General features: G+C 44.9%; 1 protein-coding gene across 2 annotated transcripts in view; it reads right to left on the reverse strand.

Annotated features, from left to right (window-relative positions):
- LOC115090966 (E3 ubiquitin/ISG15 ligase TRIM25-like) overlaps positions 1 to 25,351 on the reverse strand; it is a 97,874-nt gene that overhangs the window by 45,114 nt on the left and 27,409 nt on the right. For both annotated transcript variants that reach the window (XM_029600695.1, XM_029600694.1), the window contains exons 2-4: positions 19,172 to 19,267; positions 17,087 to 17,320; positions 7,157 to 7,325 (exon numbers count right to left, since the gene is read on the reverse strand). In XM_029600695.1, coding sequence (XP_029456555.1) covers positions 7,157 to 7,325; positions 17,087 to 17,320; positions 19,172 to 19,267 — 499 coding nt within the window. The remainder of the gene's footprint in view (positions 1 to 7,156; positions 7,326 to 17,086; positions 17,321 to 19,171; positions 19,268 to 25,351) is intronic.

Raw genomic sequence — 25,351 nt, forward strand, 5'->3', positions numbered from 1 at the left:
TTCCTGAATATCTTTATCAATGTCTCCTTTCTAGTCTCAAATTGGGACTGATCTTTTCTTTTTTTTTTATTTTCTGTGCTAATTTTCAACATCCCCAAATCAAAGTTCAGCTTGTCTCTCCTGGCTGGAGATCAAGTCATGCCATGCAAGTTAATATCTTACTTGTGCTTCTTATCCCAGGTGAAAGGTTTCTATTCAACTGTGGATTTCCAAACATGTGTCCAAATGAGTTCTCTGCATTATGAACAGCAGCTGGATCAGATGCGCACAGTTATTACTTTGTTTTAAACACCTGCCTGATAGCCTTCTCCTGTACTCTTTTAGCATTTGGATGCAATTAAAAAAAAAACTGGTGTGAAAGACAAAACTTAACATTAACTCATTAACTGATAACATTGTACATAATTTTTGAGAAACTGCTAAAACTGCAGAACTACTCCTTATTCTGTAGGTTCAGTACAACAAAAATATTAAATATGGCAGGGTAAGCAAGTAGCAAATTATTCAAATGTCCATATCACCGAACTCAGTGCCTATTTATTGTTGATATCCTGAAAATCTGACTGGCTATAGATTTCGCCAGGGCAGGTTTGGGAAAGTTTATCTGAGGCAGAATGTGAAAGGGATGAGTTAATACTGTACCATTGCTGTGCTTTGGAACAGAAGGGGGTGGGTGCTTGGATACATTAGTTCCTAAATAAACCTATAAAAGGTTTTCTATATACGCTTCTGTTTATAGCAAAGGGCACATTTTTGACTCATGATTATAAAAAAAAAATTGAAATTAAAATTGTAGATATCCCCAGAGCTTCTGAAACCCTCATGAAAAGCTATTGTGATGACGCAAGGAGTAGAGCCAGAAGGGGATGTATACAAAGCAAGCAGGCCAGCAGACTAGCGTCAAGTGATAACACTTTATTGGTCTTAGTTTTCAAGTGCTTCATTGGATAATGGCAAATAAGGATAATGTAACTTAAATGAAATCTAATAATCATTTTAACACAAGTGTATTTTCAAATCCATAAATAAATTTGGAAGACAATGTACTAAGCTGTGCCGAACTTCACAAAAGTTTGCATGCTATTTTGCTAACAGGCTTCACGTGCAAAAAGCTAAATAGTTTGCCTATGGACTTTATTGCAAAATGCGCAAACTGTAGTTAAATCTTTTTGTGATGCAGCATTTGTGAAGTGCTTTTCACACATAATTTAACTGTGCATTCATAGCTAATGAGCTGCTTTGCATATTTTTGCACTGCAGTCATTCATTAATGAGTTTGCAAAAGAAAATGTAAACAAGTTAAAATTGGTTTGCAAAAAAAAAAAGCGCATGAGGTTTAACAGTGATCTTAGCGCACAAACTGCCCCTTGTGAGTGTCAGCGCAAGTTAGTGCATAGGCCTCTTACTGAAAGGACAAAGGGTGGAATATGAGCCAGAGCTGGATATGCCCATGTCCCCTAACAGCAGTTGCAGTACTGTGACCTTTTGAGTATTCATTCTTTCAGAATGAGAAATGTCCATGACAGCTTTTCATATCAGTTGCTGGTAGGATTTCTACCTATCTGCACAGACTGTATATAATGATGATCATAAGGCCTGACAACATTAGGGTATTCCACCTTAAAGATGAAGATCTTCTTAGTACTGGCCTAAGGAGTTTGGTGTCTCATTCTATACTATGTAGTTCCGGAGGACTGGAGATGGGCGGATACGGTTTCTATTCATAAAAGTGGAAGTAAGGAGGAGGCTGGGAACCACTGTTCCCTCTAAATTGTCCATGTGCTTGGACATACACAACTTTTCTCGCGACTGTGCACATATTTCATCCCCCGTGCAAGAAGACCGGCAGGGCCGTGGTGGAGCCCATCCCACTACTGCCCAAAGAAAAGAGGCCCCAAAACTCCGGGTGTTCCTCCTCTTTGCCTGAGCAGCCTGGCAGGAGGAGGAGTGTCAGCCCATGTGCAGAAAAGAACAGTGTCTGTGGCTGGGCCACCGTGGATCCTATCTCCTAGCAGCCCAAGAAGAGGAGGCCTAGAGGGGAGAAGGAGGTTGAGGCTTTGTAGAAAGAGAAAGCATGTGTGTGTGTGAGAGTGAGGGTGAGTTGAGAACCAGTGTGCGTGTGTGTAAAACAGCATGTGAGACAGCTGGTGTGTATGTATGAGAGAGAGCCAGCATGTAAAAATGAGAGCTGTATGTGTGTGTGAGAGACAGCATGTGTGTTTGAGTCAGAGAGCATGTAAGCATGAGAGCCTGTGTGTGTGAGAGAGAGCCTATGTGTGAGACAGCATGTGAAAGTGGGAGCCTGTACATGAGGGAGCATGTGAGCATGAGCATGTGTGTGTGTGTATGTGAGATTGAGAGAGAGAGACAACATGTGAGAATGAGAGCCTATGTGTTTGAGGGAGGAAGGGAAGAAGACAGGTGGAGAGAAAAGAAACAAAAAGGAAAAAAAAAAAAGCCCTGTAAAAGGAATTGGGAAAAGACCGAGAAAAGAAATGTGGGGAAAAAAAAGCCTGGGCCCAACCGATTAGAAAAATAAGATCAGACAACAAAGGTAAAAAAAAAAAAAAAATATATATATATATATATATATATTTTTTTTTTTTTTTAATGATTGGCGTTTTCACTCAGCGCACAATTAAGCTCTGGAATTTGTTGCCAGAGGATGTGGTTAGTGCAGTTAGTGTAGCTGGGTTTAAAAAAGGTTTGGATAAGTTCTTGGAGGAGAAGTCCATTAACTGCTATTAATCAAGTTGACTTAGGGAATGGCCTCTGCTATTAATTACATCAGTAGCATGGGATCTTCTTGGTGTTTAGGTACTTGCCAGGTTCTTGTGGCCTGGTTTTGGCCTCTGTTGGAAACAGGATGCTGGGCTTGATGGACCCTCGGTCTGACCCAGCATGGCAATTTCTTATGTTCTTATGTTATCTTTGGAAATAAGCATTATATATTTGTATTTTGTTCTTTCTTCAGTATTCCACTGTTCAGAGTCTGGTTTCTCAAGCTTTCTATTTTACTTTTGTCTGCATGTTTCTGTTTCTAATTTTTAGTCCTTTATTCTGTATTAAGTAAGGGTCTAGCTGTGTTTTTCATATGTAACTGAGGTGTAGTATTTCTGCTAGCATGTAGTTTTTCTGTAGAGCTTTGTAGCAGTCTGACTTGTTCTGTTAACCCCCAACAGGTGGTGTATTAGTGTTTTAGGCATGATATAATATTTGCATTGCTGCCGTGTCATAGATAAGGCTGCTGCTGTTTGAGTCCTGAGATAGTGCTGATATGGTATGGCAAGGTTCTAAGTGTCTTTTTTTTTTTTTGCAGGGGTTTGTGTTACTTCTCAAAGTGTTTGGCGGTGAAGGGTTTGCAGTTACTGAGATGTGTGTGTGTGTGTGTGTGTGTAAGAGGAGTACAAATGAGTGAGTGTGCATGACATGAGAATCTGGGGAGTGAATGAAAGGAAGAAGAGTGTGTGTGTGTGTGTGTTTGAGAATGAGCATGTACATGTGAGAGAGAGTATGAAAGTGAATATGCAGGTGTGTTAATGTCAGGCCTGGATGGGCAGCAGAAATCTTGGGGGGGGGGGGGGGCCAATAGGTTAGCTGAAGATTTGCTGCTGTCCGATAAAAATAATATAAATTATACTAATAAATATAGCATAAAACTTCTTTAGTTTCACAATGTAATAAACATGATTTTGCCAATTTACTTGCTTTATTTATTTTTATTTAAAATCACTTGAGGGTCTCTTGCTTCTTATGCACTTTGTACAGGCCCAGACTTTGTCCCATTCTGTGAATTGTGGGGCTTCCTGACATCACCTAACCACAAATTTCTTCCGCAATTCTTTAGCTCATTCAATTCACCTTGGTCTTACACGTGTGCTTTTTTTTAAGGCATTTACCCACTGTGCCGCCGCAGGAACCCTAGACTGCTGAGACTCCCCAGAGTGGAAGCAAAGGTGAATACCATAAACTCACAAAGAACAGGGAGTCTTTAGTTGCTGAGTGCTCAGAGTTATATGCAAATTCTGCCATAGAGAGAATGGTAGCCAATTCATCTGTTGAAATTTACAGAAGCAGAGGAGATACTAGTCTACAGTCTGATTTAGCCATTCTGTCTGCCCATCAGATTGTGGGTGATTTACCAACATCAAATGGAGTTGGACATCCAGAATTTTAGTTTTCTCTCACCTGAAGAATGCAACAAACTGGAAGACTCGGTCAAAGAAGAAATGACATGGCAGAGTGGGCAAATGCATTACTACTTCTTGAATTAGCAGATGTACTGTTTCATGGGCAGACCTGTAGTGACTATTAAATGGGTGTTATTGACCTGTTGCAAGGAGTTAGCAATCTGTTGTTATTTAGGAGAGTTGTAGGTGGATCCTTGGACCGGTGGCAGATGACCACGCCCCTGGGGAGGGAAGATCCCGAGAGGGACCACCCTCAGGCTCAGAGTATGGAGACAGACACACACTAGTTCTTTTATTAGACACTATACTGAACCACCAGAGGTGGCAGTAGTGAGCTGGAATGCCCGGCTGGGCTGCAGTCCCTCAGATACTGGAACAGCGATCCCTGGAGGCTGAGCTGTAGAGAAACTGAAATAAAGTGAGTAGGCAGGGTATGCAGAGTTCATGGACAGAACCTGATGGTAACACTCACACAATGTCTCAATGAAGCCCAGGAACTGGAAAGTATAGGCCCTCGAGGAGTGAGTACCTGGTTCCAGGGAAAGCTCTGAGAGAGTGATGGTAACTCACTGAAGTAGTTGCCAGTAATGACTTCCAGGCAGAAGAGAGTATCGAGTAAGTCTGGGAACAAGGGCCCTCGAGGAGCGAGTACCGGTTCCAGACTGCCACCTGAAAAACAAAGGAGAGAGCGAGGCCCCCGAGAAGCGGGTACCCCTAGTAAGTCCGAGGAGGCAGAGTAGCTTAGGTAGAGAACCCCTTGCTAACTCGATCTGTTAGCAAATTCCAAGACCTTATATATCCGTCGCGGGTGACGTCATCTTCGGGGGATGCCCCCGAGGTTCGTGCCATCGCCGGTACTTCAGTCGGGGCCGCGCCGCACACACGCCCCTAGGCCTCCAGGAAACATGGCGGTATGCAGCATCTGGCCGGAGGACCTCAGCAGAAGAACGCCGCGGCAGCCAATCTTCCCGCGGACGAAGAGGGAGGCGCCAAAGAGGTAAGGAGGGCGGAGAGAGGGCGTCGGAAACAGACGGATACAACAATGGGCCATCTTATTAAATGAATCCATCATCACCAGAATCATGATCTTCCCTTGTGAAGATGGTAAATGAAGTCCATTGATACTAGTACCCTTGAGTCCCCTGGAATGGGCAATAGCAAAAGTAATCCATGAGAAAGATGACATGGTACCTTGTTCTGGGTGCATACTTCACCAGAGGTGATGTACTCTGTTACATCTTGGCTCCATCCAAGCCACCATAATTCACAGGCCACTAATTCCTTAATTTTGTGGCAACCAGGCTGACCTGCCAATGGAGAATCTTGGCAGCTCTGAAGGACTTCCAAATGTGAAATACCCTCTGGTACATAGAGTTGATCTTTTCTATAAAGAAAGGTTTCTCACCGGCTCCATTCAGTATCCTTTCTCCCTTTTCTAGTTCCTGCAGCCAGGGCTGTGCAAACTCATCTTGCTGCAGGTTGCCACGTCTTACCTCCATCAGGTCAGGATTCCTGGCCCCAAAGGAGAAGTTCTCCAATCAGAGGACTGTGGTGGGAGATCCTCATTCTGCAGATTCTAACCTTTCCCTCTGGGACTAAAGCATCTGTCTTACTGTTCATGGAGCCTGGTTGCTACGTCAATATGAAATCAAACCAGGAAAAGAAAAAAAAGACCACCGAGCTCGCCTGGAATTTATATTGCACGTGGTCTTTAGTAATTCTAAATTTTTGTGATCCACGAAAACCTGCACTTGGTGATGGGCCCCTTCCAGAAGATGATGCCATTCCTCAAAGGCAATTTTTATAGCCAGAAGTTCCTGGTCATAGAAATGACAGTTCCTCTCTGCAGCTTTATATGTTTATGGGAGCAGAGAGCACAAGGATGAAGGAAGGTCTTTGGGTCCCTTGAAGGAGTACATAAGAAATTCCCTCAGAACACCTTAAGGTACAGGCCCCAGATATCTGGCCCAGTCCTCCTTAAGAGCCAACCCAATAAAGGATTCTGGGCTAGGGAGGGTCCCTGCAGCTTCCAATAAGAAGGCAAGGCCCAGAGGACTGAGGTGGCTCCAGAAAGAAGGCAGGAAGCCACCCTAAAATAAGGACATTATTGTTGTGAGACTGCTGAGGTAAGTGACCTCCACACTGTACTTTGGTGTTGATTGTGAAAAAAGAGTTTGTGTGGAACCAGCTGGAGTTTGGCAGCCACATGATAGCAGACGTGGGACCCCTGTTCTAAGAAGAAAAAAAATGAACTTTTTTTTTTTTCTGGGGCCTAAATGCAGGGAATAGCATGGGGCTGTGTTTTTATCATGCCAAGGGGTGAGGCTGGAAGGGACAGAGCAAAGAAAAACTGCTCTACTCCCTATTCCAGGCTCCACTGCCCCATGCCTCACCCCGCCACCCCGATCAAGGGAGTCTTAAAAAAAAAATTAAAAAAAAAAAAAAAGCCACTCTGCTCCCTAATCCAGCCCCCCTCCCCTCCCCTTCCCTGTCATTCAGAGACATGAGGGGAGGAGGTGAGCATGGAACAGGTAGAGCAGAGCAAAGAAGGCTGTGCCTTAGACCTTCTGCTCATTGTCCATCCATTCCCCCCCCCCCCCCCCCCCCCCACCCACACACACACACACACACAGCACTACTAGGGCCTAGGGGGGCAGCTAAAGCCTAAATCATCATTGAGTATAAGTGCCTCCTCTAACAGGCGTGAATTGTCTGTATTGTTCTGAGTGGCACGTCTGAAATGTGTGACAATAAAAAGGGATTCTGAGATAAACAGTTGTCCTTTCCAGGGCTTCTCAGATCCAGTATCAGGTAATAAATGGTAAGTTTCTGTAGCACTGCTAGTGTCCCACAGAGAGGGAAGGGGAGGGGAAACAGGCAGTCTCCAGTTAAATTCCTATACATTCACAATGATACTTGATGTGACCGTTACAGTACGGGAATACACATTGGTATAGGTGCTGTACCTGGCAAAGGAGAACCAGCTTCTCCTGCTGATGGTGGCTGTATTGCATACTTCATCGTTTCTTTAAGTGAAAAGGCCCGTCTGTACAGCGCTTGTAGTAATTTTTGGTCAAAATCAATATATGGTACAAAAGCATCTTTTGATGAGGTGTCTTTCAGTTGTACTGCATTCTGAAGAAAGAAAACATGAAAAACAGCATTCCCACGGCATAATCCCATTTATATTAATCTTCAACTGAATTCTTGTTCAACAGTTTTCCTTCAGACCCTCATTTTGGGAAGAAAACAATAGAAGATGATACAGTGAAGATAACACTGGAAAAGAAAGTGTTGGAATGCAGGAAGTGGACATGTGATACGGGGCAGCCATCTTTGCTTTGGGCAAAAAAGCCCATTTGGACCTACTTAAGGTAACAATGAAAAAAATAACTTAAACAAATGTAAATTAAAAATATCAACTGGTTAACCCGTCCCCCCCCCCCCCCCCCCCACCACCACAGACTGCAGAATAGTAAAATGACTTTTCATTTGATAAAGGAAGGCCACAGAGTATGCCATGCTCCACCTGAAGGCAACAGCAGGAAGAAGCTCTTAACGTTCCCACTCTGTAACAGGTCGATACAGTAACGTGCGGTTGAAGATTTCCCGTCTGTAACGTGCTGGGAGCGCACAATTCGGACGCGTAAGGCGATCCAGCGATACAGTCTCCAGTTTCACGCGTCCTTAGCGCTTCTTAAAACAGACGCATAACCCTTTCCGCACGCAGCATGTATATGATATGTAAATGAACGAATTAGCTGTATAATAAAGGAATTAGCTATTCGCCTACGATACTGTGACGCGCGCTCAGATTATCTCCTTTGTAACCCGCTATTTTGCCGCGGCCTTAACGTGTTAGTTTACCGCTACCCTCTACTTGGTGTTAGTGTGGTGTTCGAAAATTAAAACGGGAATAAAGTGTAAAAAATGGTGTAAAAAAGTGTAAAAACATTGCTTACCTGCCCTGGCCCCGTCCGGTCTCCGGTGCAGCCCCAGTCCTGTCCCCTCCTCCCGAAGCAAAAAAAAACCAAAAACCGAAAAAGTAGCAAGGCTCGGGCCTGCTACGGTAGTCCCTTCTCCCTTCCTCCCGATTTCGGCGCTCAAGGCGGCCGGGTGGGTGTGCATTCATCCAGGCAGAGGGAGCCGGTGGCGAAAACGGCCTCCGGCTCCCTCTGCCTGGATGAATGCACGGCCCCCGCCGGCAGTGAATGAATGCCCGTGCGATTTCGGCGCTGAAGGCGGCCGTGCATTCATCCAGGCAGAGGGAGCCGGAGGCCATTTTCGCCGCCGGCTCCCTCTGCCTGGATGAATGCTCGGCCCCCGCCGGCAGTGAATGAATGCCCGTGCGATTTCGGCGTGCGATTTCGGCGCTCAAGGCAGTCACATGCCGTGACGTCACGACGTCACGGCATGTGACTGCCTTGAGCGCCGAAATCGCACGGGCATTCATTCACTGCCGGCGGGGGCCGTGCATTCATCCAGGCAGAGGGAGCCGGCGGCGAAAATGGCCTCCGGCTCCCTCTGCCTGGATGAATGCACGGCCGCCTTCAGCGCCGAAATCGCACGGGCATTCATTCACTGCCAGCGGGGGCCGTGCATTCATCCAGGCAGAGGGAGCCGGTGGCCGTTTTCGCCACCGGCTCCCTCTGCCTGGATGAATGCACACCCACCCAGCCGCCTTGAGCGCCGAAATCGGGAGGAGAGGAGAAGGGAGAAGGGACTACTGTAGCAGGCCCGAGCCTTGCTACTTTTTCGGGTTTTTTTTTTTTTGCTTCGGGAGGAGGGGACCGGACGGGGCTGCAGGAGACCGGACTGGGGCTGCACCGGAGACCGGACGGGGCCAGGGCAGGTAAGCGGGGGCTGGGGGAAAGTTTGCTGAGCATCGGGGAACATAACTGTCCACTTCCTGGTACCTGTCCACTTCCTGGTACCTGTCATTTCAAATGTCATTTGAAATGACATTTGAAATGACAGATACCAGCGCGGCCGTGAAGCGTTAGACCCGCGAACCCAGGATACTGTATAGGCGCTCTATACAGTAAAATGGGTTGCGCGGGCCTAACGCTTGCCTAACGCTTCGCAGCCGCGGCATGCATTTGCATGCAATTTGAAGAGAGTATCGAGCGGTAGGTGAAGAGAACTGTGCGTGCGGGGAGCGAGGGTGCGCCTGACACTGCCGCACTGTTTCTACCGCGGCCTTAGAGTATCGACCCGTAAATGACTGGTCTGTGAATTCAGCTCTCTGGAGCTCATATCATGTGTGTTACTCTTGGTTTCACACTGAAGGCAGAGGGGACTAATTCTGTAAATTAAGCATCAAAAGAGTGAAGCAATAAATATCCAGCAGTGAATCCTCTCAATTTTGGCTCTTCTGGATATTGCTGGTAAAAATCTGGCCACCAGTTTTTTTTGTCATGGACATTTTGGGCTGGTTCCCAACAGCAGTCCTCAGGGTCATACCCTTTCCAGTCTACCAAATAATTTATTTTATTTTTTTTAAATAATATATGTCATAGTCATCTCAGAAGATACAGCACCAAAAGAAGTGGGGCAAACTTGGACCAAAGGAAGGACAGCGTCAATGGATGCCTTCACATTACTACACTTGAATTTGTATCTTGTTGAAGACAATTTATTTTGACCCAGCGGTTTCCTCCTGCTCCTTTGGGCTTCCAGCTCAATCAGAACCAGGGCTGGGATCCTGGTACCAATGACCTCCAATTTGTTTTCCCTACATTATATCTGCCCTCCCCACCATAGAAACGTGACGGCAGAAAAAGACCATATGGCCCATCCAGTCTGCCCATGCATTCAATTAATTTAGCATTATAATTCTCATCACTTCCTTAGAGATCCCCTTTATCCCATGCTTTCTCGAATTCAGATACTGTTTTTGTCTCTACCATCTCCATAGGGAGGCTGTTCCATGCATGCACCAACCCTCTCTGTAAAGAAATATTTCCTAAGATTACTACGGAGTCTACCTCCTTTCAACCTCATCTCATGACCCCTCATTCTAGAGCCTCCTTTCAATTGAAAAAAAAAAGCTCATCTCCTGTGCATGGAAACCTTTGAGATATTTGAATGTCTCTATCATATCTCCCCCATCTCACCTTTCCTCTAGGGCAGGGGTTCATAAATCTTTTTGGGAGCGTGGACCCCTTTTCAGCCTCCAAATTTTTACAGACCCCCCCCCCCCACACACACACACACATGCTTCCCTTTCATTCTACCTGCACTTATATGCCATATATAGAAAAGTGATCAATGTAATAACAAAGAAATAATTATATGCACACCAGGCTCATGCATAATATATCAAACAGTAAACAATGCTTACTGATATAAATGGAATACATATACTTGTAAAGCACAGCAGTAAATGTGCAAGAATGTACTTATATTCAATAATGTATGTAGTGAAACTACTGGCAGCCACACAGCTGGAACTGGAACAACTGGGGAGAATGGACTGGGGGAGAGAGAGAGAGACTGACCAGGAAGGACTGGTGGTTAGAGAGAGAGAGAAACACTGGCAAGAAAGAGATTGGTGGAGGGAAAGAGTGAGAGACTGGTAGGAGTGGACTGCTGGAAGGAGAGACAGGCTGGAGAAATCTACTGAGAGAGAAAGACAAACTTGGGGAAACAGACTGGTGGAGGGAGAGAAACACACAAACTAGTGGGATGGACTAGTGGAGGGGAGAGAGAAAGATTGGTGGGGATGGACTGGTGGAGGGGAAAAGAAAGAGAGCGACTGGCAGAATGGACTGGTGGAGAGAGAGAGAGAGGGGGACTGGTTGGGATGGACTGGGAAGCAGAGACAGAGCGTGAGAGACTGATGGGGAAGGAGGGATGTTTGCAGCAGGCCCACATCACTAAAAGGGAGATGTGGAGAGAGGTTTGGTGCAAATATCCCTCCTAACCCTCCCCCCCACATGGTATTTATTATTATTTTTAAGAAAATCATCTGTGACAGGGAAACCACCCTGTTAGTTCGATCTTGGTGGGGGGGTCCAATGGCTCTCTCCACACCTGCCTGTTACCAAATTCCATACATGCAAGAGGCATCACTACAAACATTTTGCACCATTGTCACAAAGTGCTGGGTATGTATGTCGGTGGCATCTCTAGACAGAAGAACCTTCTAAGTAACAAAGAAACCCTTGGCCAGTTTCAACCATCTAAGAAAAACTACCACCAAAATTATTCAAGTGCATTAATCAAAAATTCTTCTATATAGGAGTGGGGCAGAATCCCAATATAAAACTAGTACTTCAAGTTCTACAATATCCTGCATTCATAGAAACTCCCCCAACAAAGGGTGCAGAGCAGAACAAGGGCATTTCCCTTTATGATTCATCATAAAAAAAAAGAATCAAATTCTGGTGTCACCTCATTAACAGCAACACAAACTTCCTCTACTACCAGGAACATTGTATAATACAAAATCTTGAAAAAAATGTACTTGGGACCTATAGGAAGCCTGCCATACCATTTATACCCTAACTGCCAGACCTCAAAACAGTAACAATCCTACCTATAAAAAAGCAATACTGCAAATATTACAACAAGCCCTAAACCCCAATACACCTCCAGTTAGGAAAACTGAACAAGTCCAGCCGCTATTATGTCCCGTATTTAGAAATTACATGTTAGCAGAATACCTCACCTAAGTCACCCATGCAAAACAGACAGACCCTTGCCAAATACAAAAAAAAAGGGACCATAAAGTATAAAAACAAATGCGCAGACAAAAACTGAACTGGAAACCACAATGCAACAATGGAAAAACAATTACACTGCATTCCTCATAAATCATCAAACAATACAATCAAGAAATATAAAATATCAATAATAGTAAATCCATACTAATGAAAAGAATATTTCAAAACAACTGATATATAGAACATCCAATAAGTAAAAACTTATAAATTATTTTTAAATTTCCCCAAACTCCAATAAAACATTTCAAAACATCAGCCACATCAATTAATAGCCAACAATTAAAACTAACAAGGGAACGTTTGATTTCCAGTCACCCTGAGATTGCTGTGGATTAAGAGGGAGTTACACAATCTTTTTCCTCTCTCATACACACACACACATACACACGTTCATTCTCACTCATATAACACATGGCACCTCTCTCTCATACACACATGGTCCCCTCTCTTTCATATACACATGGTCCCCTCTCTTTCATATACACATGAATGCTTTCACAGACACACATGATCTCTCACAGACACACACGTGCTCTCTCTCATGAAACACATATGCTCTCACAAACACACATGCTTTCTCTCTCATAGACACATGCTCTCTCTCATACACACAAGTTCTCACACACACATGCTCTCACATATGTGCTCTATCATACACACCTAATCTCACAGACACTCATTCACACAGACTTTCACACTCTCACTTTCACCTGGGCCTCTTCCTCTTTATTTCCTGGAGTCTGCCGGGTGGGGAGGGGGGTGTCTCGTGGCTGCCTCCTCTCTTATGCTGCCAGTGGCAGCAGCCTCGCAGCATTTTTCAGTCTTCAACTGCCAGTGGGATGGGTGTGCCAGTGGCCTGTTGGGCCACTTTTGATCTTCAGCTGCCGGCGGGATGGATCTGCCGGTGGCCCTACTGCCTCCTTCAGTTTTCTCTGGCTGGGGTGTGCCGGTGGCCTATCAGGCCTCTTCTTTTGCAGCACAGGCTTTCTTATATCTCTGCTCACTTCCCGCAGACCCCCTGTTATGGTCTGGCAGACACCTAGGGGTCTGAGGACCACAGGCTGGGAAACTCTGCACTAGGGTATAAATGTTTAGATCTTTAAGTCTGTCCCATATGCTTTAGAACGAAGACCACTGATCATTTTAGTTGCCATCCTTTGGACCGGTTCCATCCTGTTTACATCATTTGAAGGTGTGGTTTCCAGAACTGTACACAGTATTCCAAGTGAGGTCTCACCAGGGACCTATACAGGGGCAATATCACTTCCCTTTGTCTGACCATTCCTCTCCCTATGCAGCCAAGCCTCTTTCTGGCTTTTACCGTCGCTTTATCCACCTGTTTGGCCACATTAAGATCATTAGATACAATTATCCCCAGATCCCTCTCTTCCTTTGTGTTGGGAAGAATTTCACTTCCAATTTTGGACCTTTCCCTTGGATTTTTGATTCCTAAATGCATTACTCTGCATATTTTAGCATTAAATCTTAGCTGCTTGATCCTTCCTCATGTTTTCCATGCCTTTCTGGCTGTCCTGTTACAGATTTTGGTATCATCGGCAAAAAGACAAACCTTTCTCACAACTCTTACACTATGTTGCTCTCAAAAATATTGAAAAGAACCAGTCCAAGGACCGATCCCTGAGGCGCACTGCTAGTAACAACCCCCTCCTCAGAGAAAACCCAATTTACCGCTACTCTTTGTCGCTTCCCACTCAGCCATTTTCTAACCCAGTCAGTCACTCTAGGAACTCTACCAAGGGCACACAATTTATTTATGTCTTCTGTGCAGAACTGTGTCAAAGGCCTTGCTGAAAGCCAAGTACACTACGTCTAGCGCTCTCCCTTGATCCAACACTCTGGTCACCCACTCAAAGAAATTGATCAGATTCATCTGACAGGATTCACCTCTGCTAAAACCATGCTGCCTAGGATCTTGCAAGCCACTGGATTCCAAAAATTGCACTATCCTCTACTTTAGCAGCAATTTCATTAGTTTGCTCACCCCAGAGGTCAGACTAACTGTCCAGCCTCCTCCTTACTTCCACTTTTATGAAAAGGAACCACATCCATCCTTTTCCAGTCCTCTGGAACTCAAGACTCTAAAGAAGCATTGAGAAAGTCAGCAAGCGGAGCTTCCAGGACATCTCTAAGTTCCCTTAATACCCTCAGGTGTATCCCATCCAGCCCCATCACCTTATCTACTTTAAGTTTAGTTTGCTCCTCACAAACACACTGTTCTGAAAACTGACTGAGATTTACCTCACTTCCAAACTTATTTGTGTTTGTTTTATGTGGCCCTGCCCAAGACCCTTCCACAGTGAACACCAAACAGAAATATCTGTTAAGGAATTTTGCTTTTTCCTCACCAGCCTCTACATATTCTTCCCATTCACTTTTGAGTCTCACAATATCACTTTGGCATTTCCTTCTATCACTAACATATCTTAAAAAAAAAAAAAAAAGTCTTGTTCCCCTGTTTTACCATATTTGCTATTTTTCTTCTATTTGAATTTTTGCTATCCTGATTGCTTTCCCAGCTATTCCTGTGTATAATTCTTTGCATGCCTCTGAATTTTGCAAAAAGAAGTCTAACGGGTGAATTTTCAAAGGAGTTATGCATGTAACACATACTATCATAGCAATTTCCAAAAACCAATGGACAATTCAACAGCATATATTTATTATAGTAATTTTCAAAAGCATTAACATATGTAAAACCCAGAATTAACTGTGTAAATGCTTTTGACAATCAGGCCCTTAGAAAGCAAAGGAGGAGGAGAGACATGGGATAGGAACTACTCCAATGTAAAGAAAAATCAAAAGATCACATTTAATCTTTCCAATCCCCAAAAGGGGGTTTCACTATTTTAACAGCATGGAGTTTTTTGGATGTAAGTATAGATATGTTTTTTTCTTTTTTTGACAAATCTGTACTCACAACAGTTCTGTACTCACAACACTTCTGTATTCACAGAACTTGAGGAATGTATTTTTCTTTCTTTAGACAATACCATTTTTATTTCTCTATATACTATAAGATTATTAGGGCTTCGGGTAAACACTGCGTCGCATCTGCACATGTGCGATGCAATAACATCACCCGCAGCAGGGGAGAGGGCTGCAGGCAGTGAGGGAGGAGTGTGGGGCAGTAGGTCTGCTGCTGCACAGGCAGCAGAAACAGCAGGGGTTTCCTGGCCTCACCAGCAAAATGAAACAAAACCAAAAAAACCCACGATTCACTGGCAGAATCACAGAAAGAGAAACACTGCAGATAGCAGAAGGGATGCTGGGTGTTCCCAGGCCCTAGCAACTGCGGATGATGTCAGAGCTCAAGTCGGAGGGGAATAAGAAAGGGGTGAGCCAGAGTAGGGAGAGTAAGGAGGGAGGGGAAGGGGGAGGGGCTGGAAGGGGGAAGCGGAAAGGGAGGGGGGGAAGCAGTGGGAGAGTGAAAGGGGAAGGGGGCTGGAGAAGGGGAGAAGGGGAGAGTGCACATCCCCCCACCCATGACACCTCCACTGTCCCCCATGCACACACTCCCTACTCACCCACCACCCCAATCATACACGCACCTGCACCCACATACACACCCTACAAACCCAGCCCATCCTACCCACACACAGACACCTTCACCCCCCTCCCCCCCCCACACACACACATACACACCCTCACTTTAATCTACCCACACATCCCCACCTCGCCCAGCATACCTACCCATGCAAAGCCCCGCTCCCCCACATATACCCCATCCCACACATGCATATGAACTCCCCCATGCATATGCACCCCATCCCCACACACACTGCCACCTCAACCCTAACACACAACATAAGTACACCCAATCCTTACACACATAGACCTTCACCCACACACTCCCCACATGCCAGCCACTCCCTAATATGCACACACACATAACTTCAATTATTCCCCAACACACACAAGTCACTCACACTAACCCCAAAGCACATATACACAACCCACCCCCTACATACCTGGGGGGAAGAGAGGGGTGGAGGGGCAAAGCTGTGAGGGGGAGAGTGTGCACATCTCGCTGTCCCCCAGACACACACACACAATTCATCCCTAATAACATTCACACCAGCCCCATAACAAACACTCACATTCTCACAACCTCACACCCACGGAGGAAGGAGAGTCTGTGGAGACTGAAAGGAGGAACGGGTCCACCCACCAACACACCAATTCACACCCTCACTCTTACCTTCCCACAACAAACACACATGGGGGAGAAAAGGGGACATGGGGAGTCCAGTGGGGGAGAGGGAGAAAGTGCATATGCACCCACACACACTTGCACAGGGGAGGAGAGGGAGAGTGATTGGAAAAAGGAGGTGGGTTACCCTTTCCAACACATTCCCCACTCACCTGCTGATACTACTTATTCTTCTCCCACACGTACACACCACTCCCAGACAGGTGAGGGGGGAGAGGAATTGGGGTAGAATGTGGAGAGTGCAAGGGGGTAAAGTGCCCATTCACTACTCACAGCCCCACACCAACCCAACAGCACACCACCATATGTATGCACCCATCCGTCACCATGTACTCCCTCCCCCCCCCTTCACACACCCTCTGCAAGCCTTCTGACCTACAGCCATCCACAATGGATGCTTGCCACACACACACCCCTACTCCTCCACCCCCAACAGAGCAAGTACGAAACACCAATAATGTAGACATCCAGCTGACTGAGTCATAAAACTCACTTTCTGACATTGCCATGCACACTCAGTCAAGGGAGGGGTAGGGTGGAGAATTCTATAGCTCTCTCCCCGCCCTTCCTTCACTTGCCCTACCCAGCTTGCATTTTCCACTTAGGCACCAACAAGGAATCTAGAGTAGAGCCCCCACTGGCAGGATGGGCAAGGAAAGTGAGCAGGGGCACAGCCCCCAGTATTTAAAATTATAGCCTTCCTATCTAAGCATTTTTATCCCTCCTATCCATAGTCCTAGATGGGTTACAGTACAACAGACATGGTCTTAAAAATAAATCAAAATCAAAATAAATCAAAATAATAAACACATCAAGTACTCATTCGAGGTGGGGAACAGCTATACATAACTGCACAGCATAAAGTTAACCAAATGCTTGCAATTTGTTTTACCACATGCTTACAGAGAACTTGGAGTGCAATCTTAAAAACCACTCACCTTCAGAAAAGTAATTTCGTCCTCTTCACAGAGCAGAAATTCAAGCTGCCCCTGGAGCTTTTCACATTCATTCTTCTTCCTACAGAGGACTTTATGAGTGTAATCAAACTTCTGACTGACTCGCTTCCCTTCCTCTTCCACCCTTTGCATAGCTTCTTGCTCCTCTTTCTCAATCAGGTCTTTAATCTCGGAGAACTCTTCTCTCAGTAAAGCCTTCTTTCTCTCGGCCACATTCTAAAATAAACAGAGGAGGGATGAACTGCATTTTCTTTAACCAGTGCCCCTGCTGGGTTATTTACTGGACTCCACCCCTTTCACTGAATCCAGGCAGAACCCTCCAGAGATGTTCCGGTGCAGGGAGGTTTTGAGATCCCACAGGCCATCTGAAGAAGGAACCTTTGTAGTCCGGAAAAGCTGACGTACCACTATATTTCTGGAATTAGTCCTGCTCTGGTTCAATAGAAAGAATCCAATGTTTTTTATGCATGGAGCTGGGAGGGGAAGGGGGTGAAGGGTGACATCCCAGGATTATTTTTATCTGTAGAACTGTTCACTGATAAAACACTTCACTTTCAGCCTTATCCGGAACACAAACATAAACTGAGCAGCTTCTGGTAATTGTGCATTGCCTAATGATGCTTTAATTAAAATGTTGGTACTAGTTAAGTCTTCCAAATACTAGCTTGCCTATTTTTTTTCCTCTATTACATTTTGAGTCTTACTCCTAGGCATGCTCTCCTTTTTGTCCTAATAGGTTTTCTTTCTTATATTTTTACATTTTTCTGGAACACCCCCTAGTTTTTCAAATCTCCTCCCCTAAGTTACTCTTCAGTTATCCATGCTATAATTAAACCTTGCAGGTAGCAGTGTGCTGCCTCCCACAATAATGGCAAATATGTTAGTAGTATGGTTAAATGGATAATTTTTGGTTTGTCACCAGACTTTCTTATAGAAGCACACTGGTTTCTTCATGCAAAATGCCTCAAAACTCCTGTGAGGTGGAAGGATTAGTTAGAGCTAACAGGGCTGGAGAGATTTCTATGACAGGAAATAAGAGGGAAGAGGAATTTTAAAGACCTTTTATTATTTGTTTTGTATTTATTTATTTTGATTTAAATTCTGCCTTTCAGATTACATTCAGGTACTGTACAACAATGTTAGAAAAAGCATTGTTCTCTATGAACCATTTGCTTGGAAAATCATTTGCATTTTGTACATAAATATTAATGGGGGGTTTTTTAAGTACTCAAATGTGCTAGTGTCTCTCCTGTGCTGCCACCTTTGTCACTCTCTCGCTCTCCTCATGTGCTCCCCTGTCTTGTATTCTACATCTTCCATAACTTCTGCTGCTGTTCATCCAACATCAAAGTACCTGACATGTGAATTTGTCATCATCTCTAATTGGAGCACCCTGGGGAGGAGAGGCCAACCGAAAACATAAAAATAACCGCAAACAGCCAGCAGGGAAAGAAAGTGCTGAGTCAATGAAACCAGCCCATGTTTTTCCCTGGCAAACATCCAAAAGTATACAGGAGGGAGACGCCTAAGGAGGCCTCTCCTCCGCAGGACAGTCTGCAGGCCTCCTTACTCCTGATGGGCAGGTAACCCTAGCAAGGCCTGCGAATGAAATTCACTAATGGGAACAGTGGCGGTTTTGGTTTGCTTAAGTATTTTATTTCATGTGGCAATATTTTCCCAACTCTCTCTCCTGGAGGCATATCTCTCCAGTTGAGCTTTTAGGAATGCCACAATGAACATGTATGAGATAGATTTGCATACACTAGGTCTCTGGTATATGCAAATCTATTTCATGTATATTCATTACAGATATCCTGAAAAGCTGATTGGTTATATGTGCCTCCGGGAGAGGGTTTGGAATCACTGTCCTACAGGATAAAAGGTGATTTCAACCCGGCTTTCCAGGCTGATAGAAATTTTGGTGTCATAGATCACATGGAACTTGAATGTCCACTTTCAGAAAGCTCTTTTTTACCAAAGCAGAGGCACTTTCAGATACTTATTCTGACCCCCTGGCATCACTCTAACAGCCTTTCCAAAATCTCAACACCAAAACCCAACACTTACGTCCACGTTAGTTTGCTTGGTTTGCACCTCCTCTAACGCGCTGGAAACCTTTTCGGCCTTTGCATGCACGCTCTTCAGCAGGTTGGCCAGCAAATTCTGCAATGAGATCAGCCACCACAAGGTTAAGCAGCTTAGTTGCCAATGTTTCCATAAAGTTTGGCAGGCAACACCACCTAATCTTTCTCAGCTCTATGTAGGACATGGAGAACTAAGTGCAATACACATTTAACAGAGTTAAATAAAACCCAGGGGAACTGGTGCAGAGTCAAGGAGCCTTTCACTTCCAGGTTGCTGAGTCACATCTGGCTCAGGTGCAGAGCAACCAGAAATCAACTCCATCCGAAAGCTCTTTGGTGGACCACGTTACATGAGTTGGCAGGCTCAGCCCCCATTCCCAGTGGGCAAGTGCCCACACCACTAAAACCACCAGCACAATTTGACAATAACTGGAAATGGAGTAGGCAGTTTTAGCAGAGAGAGAGGCCAAAGACCGTACGGGCTTGAAGACTGAATAATAAATGTTTCATGAAACAGGATAAAAGTTCTGCAGGAAACAAAATGCAATGTTGAATTTTTATGGATAGAAATTCCAGGTGAAAAAGGGAATAAAATAAGAGTGGAGTTTTGTATTACCATCCACCTGGGCAGAATGAACTAATAGACAATGAAATGCTAAAAGAAATTAGAGAAGCTAACAACAGCAGCACAGTAATAATGGGTGATTTCAATTACCCCAGTATTGACTGGGTGAATGTTACATCAGGACATTCTAGAGAAGTAAAGTTCCTAGATGAAATAAATGAATGATTCATGGAGCAGCTGGTACAAGAACCAACAAGAGGGAAACTATTTTAGACTTAGTCCTTAGTGGAACACAGGATTTGGTGCGATTGGTAAAAGTATTGGAGCCACTTGGCAATAGTGATCACAACTTCATCAAATTTGACTCAATAACTGGAGGGAGCACAAAAATATCTATTGTGACAGCATTTAACTTTCAAAATGGCGAGTATGCTAAAATGAGGAAAATGGTTAGGAAAAAACTGAAAGGAGCAAGTTCAAAGGTTAACGGGCAGATTTTAAAAGCCCTGCTCGCGTAAATCCGAGCAGGGCCTTGCGCGCCGGCGCGCCTATTTTCCATAGGCCGTCGGCGCACGCAGAATCCCGGGATGCGCGTAGGTCCCGGGGTTTTTGGAAGGGGGCGGGGCCGAACGACGCGGCGTTTTGGGGCCGCGCCCTCCGGAACCACCCCCGGGTCGGGTCTCGGCGCGCCAGCAGCCCGCTGGCGCGCGTGGATTTACGTCTCCCTCCGGGAGGCGTAAATCCATGGATAAAGGTAAGGGGGGGGTTTAGATAGGGCCGGGGGGGGGGGGGGGGGTGGGTTAGGTAGGGGAAGGGATGGGAAGGTGAGGGGAGGGCGAAAGAAAGTTCCCTCCGAGGCCGCTCCGATTTTGGAGTGGCCTCGGAGGGAACGGAGACAGGCTGTGCGGCTCGGCGCGCACCGGCTGCCCAAAATCGGCAGCCTTGCGCGCGCCGATCCAGGATTTTAGAAGATACGTGCGGCTACGCACGTATCTTATAAAATCCAGCATACTTTTGTTTGCGCCTGCTGCACAAACAAAAGTACGCGAACGCGCTTTTTAAAAAAATCTACCCCTAAGAGTTTAGCTCAAGCACTGAGAGGATCACCTTGCTGGTGGCTGAAAGGAATCAGTAAGTTTTGCTTGGGAAATTTTTTTTTTTTAAGTATTGGGGCACAGTTAACTAATAGTCAGTAAGGCAGCGAATAAACAGAAGTTAGACTTTAAAAAGGAGATAGAGCAGCTTTTAAACTAGAACAAAGGGGAAAGCCGACAGCAGCTCGGCAGCGCATGGTTCAGAGGGAGGTATCTTCGAAGGATACTAATGTTGCATTAGAATTAGGGCATCCTGACAGTGAGGTTCCAATAATTAGAAAAATAGTCCAAGTGCCTGTAACTAAAAACTCACCTGAGCTAAAAAATTCTAACTTATCCCTATCAATTAAAAAGCAGAATGAAAATACAAACAAAAAACAAACTTTGAAATGTTTGTATGCTAATGCCAGAAGTCTAAGAAGTAAGATGGGAGAATTAAAATGTATAGCAGTGAATGATGACATAGACTTAATTGGCATCTCAGAGACATGGTGGAAGGAGGATAACCAATAGAACAGTGCTATACTGGGGTACAAATTATATTGCACTGACAGAGGAGCACCCGGGAAGCGGTGTGGCACTTTATGTCCGGGATGGCATAGAGTCCAACAGGATAAACATCCTGCATGAGACTAAATGCACAATCAAATCTTTATGGGTAGAAATCCCTTGTGTGTTGGGGAAGACTATAGTGATAGTATACTACCGTCCACCTGGCCAAGATGGTGAGACAGACAGTGAAATGCTAAGAGAAATTAGGGAAGCTAACCAAATTGGTAGTGCGGTAATAATGGGAGATTTCAATTACCCCGATATTGACTGGGTAAATGTATCATCGGGACATGCTAGAGAGGGACTTCCGGCGATGACGTCAGCTGGGTGGCAGCGTCGAGCTTGAGCTCCGCAGCCCTCCCCCCTTACCGCGGCCAAAAAAAATGTAAACATGCGGCGAAACTTCACCCCACCTCGTCCGGAGGGTCCGTGAGAACGGGGGCAGCGGGGGGTCAACTCATCGCGGGTGTGATACGCTGACCGGACCGTGCTGGAGCGGAAGACTGCCGGGGCCTAAATGGCGCTCTGCCACGAGGTCTTTGTGGTGGCGGCTCCGGCGGGCGGGCCGTGCGTGCGGCGGCTGCGGGGGCGATTCCGCTGGTGAGAGGATCCTCCCTGCTGGCCAGGACCGGGACAGCCGGAATCCGTGATCTCCCGGGCGGGGAATGCGCCAGCGCAGCCGCAGGACCGCGGTTGCTCTGCGCCCCCGTGCCTCCAAGATGGCCGCCGCGGTGGAGAGCCCCCAGGCACAAGCCACCATCTCTGAAGCGGTTATCCGACAAATTACTGGCAGCGTGTCGGCAGCGCTGGAGGTGAGCCTGTTAAAACTTCAAACCTCCATGGATGGGATCCGGGAAACCTTGGAGGGGCAGACCAGGCGCTTGGAGGGCGCAGAGCAAGTATTTCGGATCAGGGAGACCGGTTAGCAGAGGCTTAGCGGCAGGTGGCAGAACCGTGGACTCAGCAGGCTACTCTGCTCTGCTGGCTAAACTAGAAGATCAAGAAGACAGGAGCCTCAGAAATAATATTAAGATCATCGGTCTGCCTGAATCCCTCAAGGAGGATGAGTTGATCAAATTCGTGGAGGCCTGGACCCCGGACCATTTGGGACATGCTAGAGAAATAAAGTTCCTGGATGGATCTAATTCTCAGTGGAGCCCAGGATTTGGTGAGAGAGGTAATGGTGGTGGGGCCGCTTGGCAATATTGATCATAATATGATCAAATTTGAATTAATGAATGGAAGGGGGAAAGTAAGCAAATCCATGGCTCTTGTGCTAAACTTTCAAAAGGGAAACTTTGTTAAAATGAGAAAAATAGAAAAAAATGGAAAGGAACAGCCACACAGTACTTAGGACGATACAGTAGAGTAGTCTATGAACCCCACATCAAAGCTAGCATATTGATAACACTATGTATGATAAATTACCCGTAAAAGTACTTTCAGTACACTCGGTCATGACACACTTCTCTAAAAATTATTTTGCCTAATGATATATTGTAACCGAACCTTTGACAGCACCTGTTAGAATGTACTATAGTACACTTTTACCTATATTTAATTTGTGCCTACATGTAAACCGTTGCGATGGTGTATAACTTAGCGACGGTATAGAAAAGATTTTAAATAAATAAATAAATAAATAAATAAATAAATAAAAAGTGTACAAGAGACGTGGACATTGTTAAAAAATACCATCCTAGAAGCACAGTCCAGATGTATTCCACACATTAAGAAAGGTGGAAGGGAGGCAAAATGATTACCGGCATGGTTAAAAGGTGAGGAGAAAGAAGCTATTTTAGCCAAAAGATCTTCATTCAAACATTGTAAGAAGGATCCAACAGAAGAAAACAGGATAATGCATAAGCGCTGGCAAATTAAATAAGACATTAATAAGTCAGGCTAAGAGAGAATTTGAAAAGAAGTTGGCGGTAGACGCAAAAACTCACAGTAAAAACTTTTTAAAATATATCCGAAGCACAAAGCTTGTGAGGGAGTCAGTTGGACTGTTAGATGATCGAGGGATTAAAAGGGCACTTAGAGAAGATAAGGCCATCGCGGAAAGATTAAACGATTTCTTTGCTTTGGTATTTACTGAAGAGGATGTTGGGGAGATAACCGTTCCGGAGAAGGTTTTCATTGGTAATGATTCAGATGGAATGAACCAAATCACGGTGAACCTAGAAGATGTGGTAGGCCTGATTGACAAACTGAAGAGTAGTAAATCACCTGGACCGGATGGTATACACCCCAGGGTTCTGAAGGAACTAAAAAATGAAATTTCAGATCTATTAGTAAAAATATGTAATCTATCATTAAAATAATCCATTGTACCTGAAGACTGGAGGGTGGCTACTGTAACCCCAATATTTAAAAATGGCGCCAGGGGCGATCCAGGAAACTACAGACCAGTTAGCCTGACTTCGGTGCCAGGAAAAATAATGGAAAGTAGTCTAAAGATCAAAATCACAGAACATATAGAAAGACATGGTTTAATGGAACAAAGTCAGCATGGCTTTACCCAAGGCTTGCCTCACAAATCTGCTTCACTTTTTTTAAGGAGTTAATAAGCATGTAGATAAAGGTGAACCGGTAGATTTGGATTTTCAGAAGGCGTTTGACAAAGTTGCTCATGAGAGGCTTCTAGGAAAAGTAAAAAGTCATGGGATAGGTGGCGATGTCCTTTCGTGGATTTCAAACTGGCTAAAAGTCAGGAAACAGAGAGTAGGTTTAAATGGACAATTTTTTCAGTGGAAAGGAGTGGGCAGTGGAGTGCCTCAGGGATCTGTATTGGGACCCGTACTTTTCAATATATTTATAAATGATCTGAAAAGGAATACGATGAGTGAGGTAATCAAATTTGCAGGTAATACAAAAATTATTCAGAGTAATTAAATCACAAGCGGATTGTGATAAATTGCAGGAAGACCTTGTGAGACTGGAAAACTGGGCATCCAAATGGCAGATGAAATTTAATGTGGATAAGTGCAAGGTGATACATATAGGGAAAAATAACCTATGCTATAGTTACACAATGTTAGGTTCCATATTAGGATCTACCACCCAAGAAAGAGATCTAGGCGTCACAGTGGATAACACATTGAAATAGTCGGTTCAGTATGCTGCGGCAGTCAAAAAAGCAAACAGAACATTGGGAATTATTAGAAAGGGAATGGTGAATAAAACGGAAAATGTCATAATGGCTCTGTATCACTCCATGGTGAGACCGCACCTTGAACAATGTGTACAATTCTGCTCGCCGCATTTCAAAAACGACATGGTTGCGATGGAGAAGGTACAGAGAAGGGCAACTGAAATGATAAAGGGGATGGAACAGCTCCCCTATGAGGAAAGACTAAAGAGGTTAGGACTGTTCAGCTTGGAGAAGAAATGGCTGAGGGGGGATTTGATAGAGGTGTTTAAAATCATGAGAGGTCTAGAATGGGTAAATGTGTATTGGTTATTTACTCTTTTGGATAGTAGAAAGACTAGGGGGCACTCCATGAAGTTAGCATGAGGCACATTTAAAACTAATCGGAGAAAGTTCTTTTTTACTCAACGCACAATTAAACTCTGGAATTTGTTGCCAGAGGATGTGGTTAGTGCAGTTAGTATAGCTGTGTTTAAAAAAGGATTGGATAAGTTCTAGGAGGAGAAGTCCATTACCTGCTATTAAGTTCACTTAGAGAATAGCCACAGACATTAGCAATGGTAACATGAAATAGGATTAGTTTTTGAGTACTTGCCAGGTTCTTATGGCCTGGATTGGCCACTGTTGGAAACAGGATGCTGGGCTTGATGGACCATTGGTCTGACCCAGTATGGCATTTTCTTATGTTGTTATGCTATTGGAAACGTATAAACTATCAGTAACATCATTTATGATACCTGAAGATTGGAGGGCTGCCAATGTACGCCAATTTTGAAAAAAGGGATCAAGAGCTAATCCAGG

The sequence above is a fragment of the Rhinatrema bivittatum genome, chromosome 4, assembly GCF_901001135.1.
Source record: "Rhinatrema bivittatum chromosome 4, aRhiBiv1.1, whole genome shotgun sequence".
Lineage (NCBI taxonomy): Eukaryota > Metazoa > Chordata > Amphibia > Gymnophiona > Rhinatrematidae > Rhinatrema > Rhinatrema bivittatum.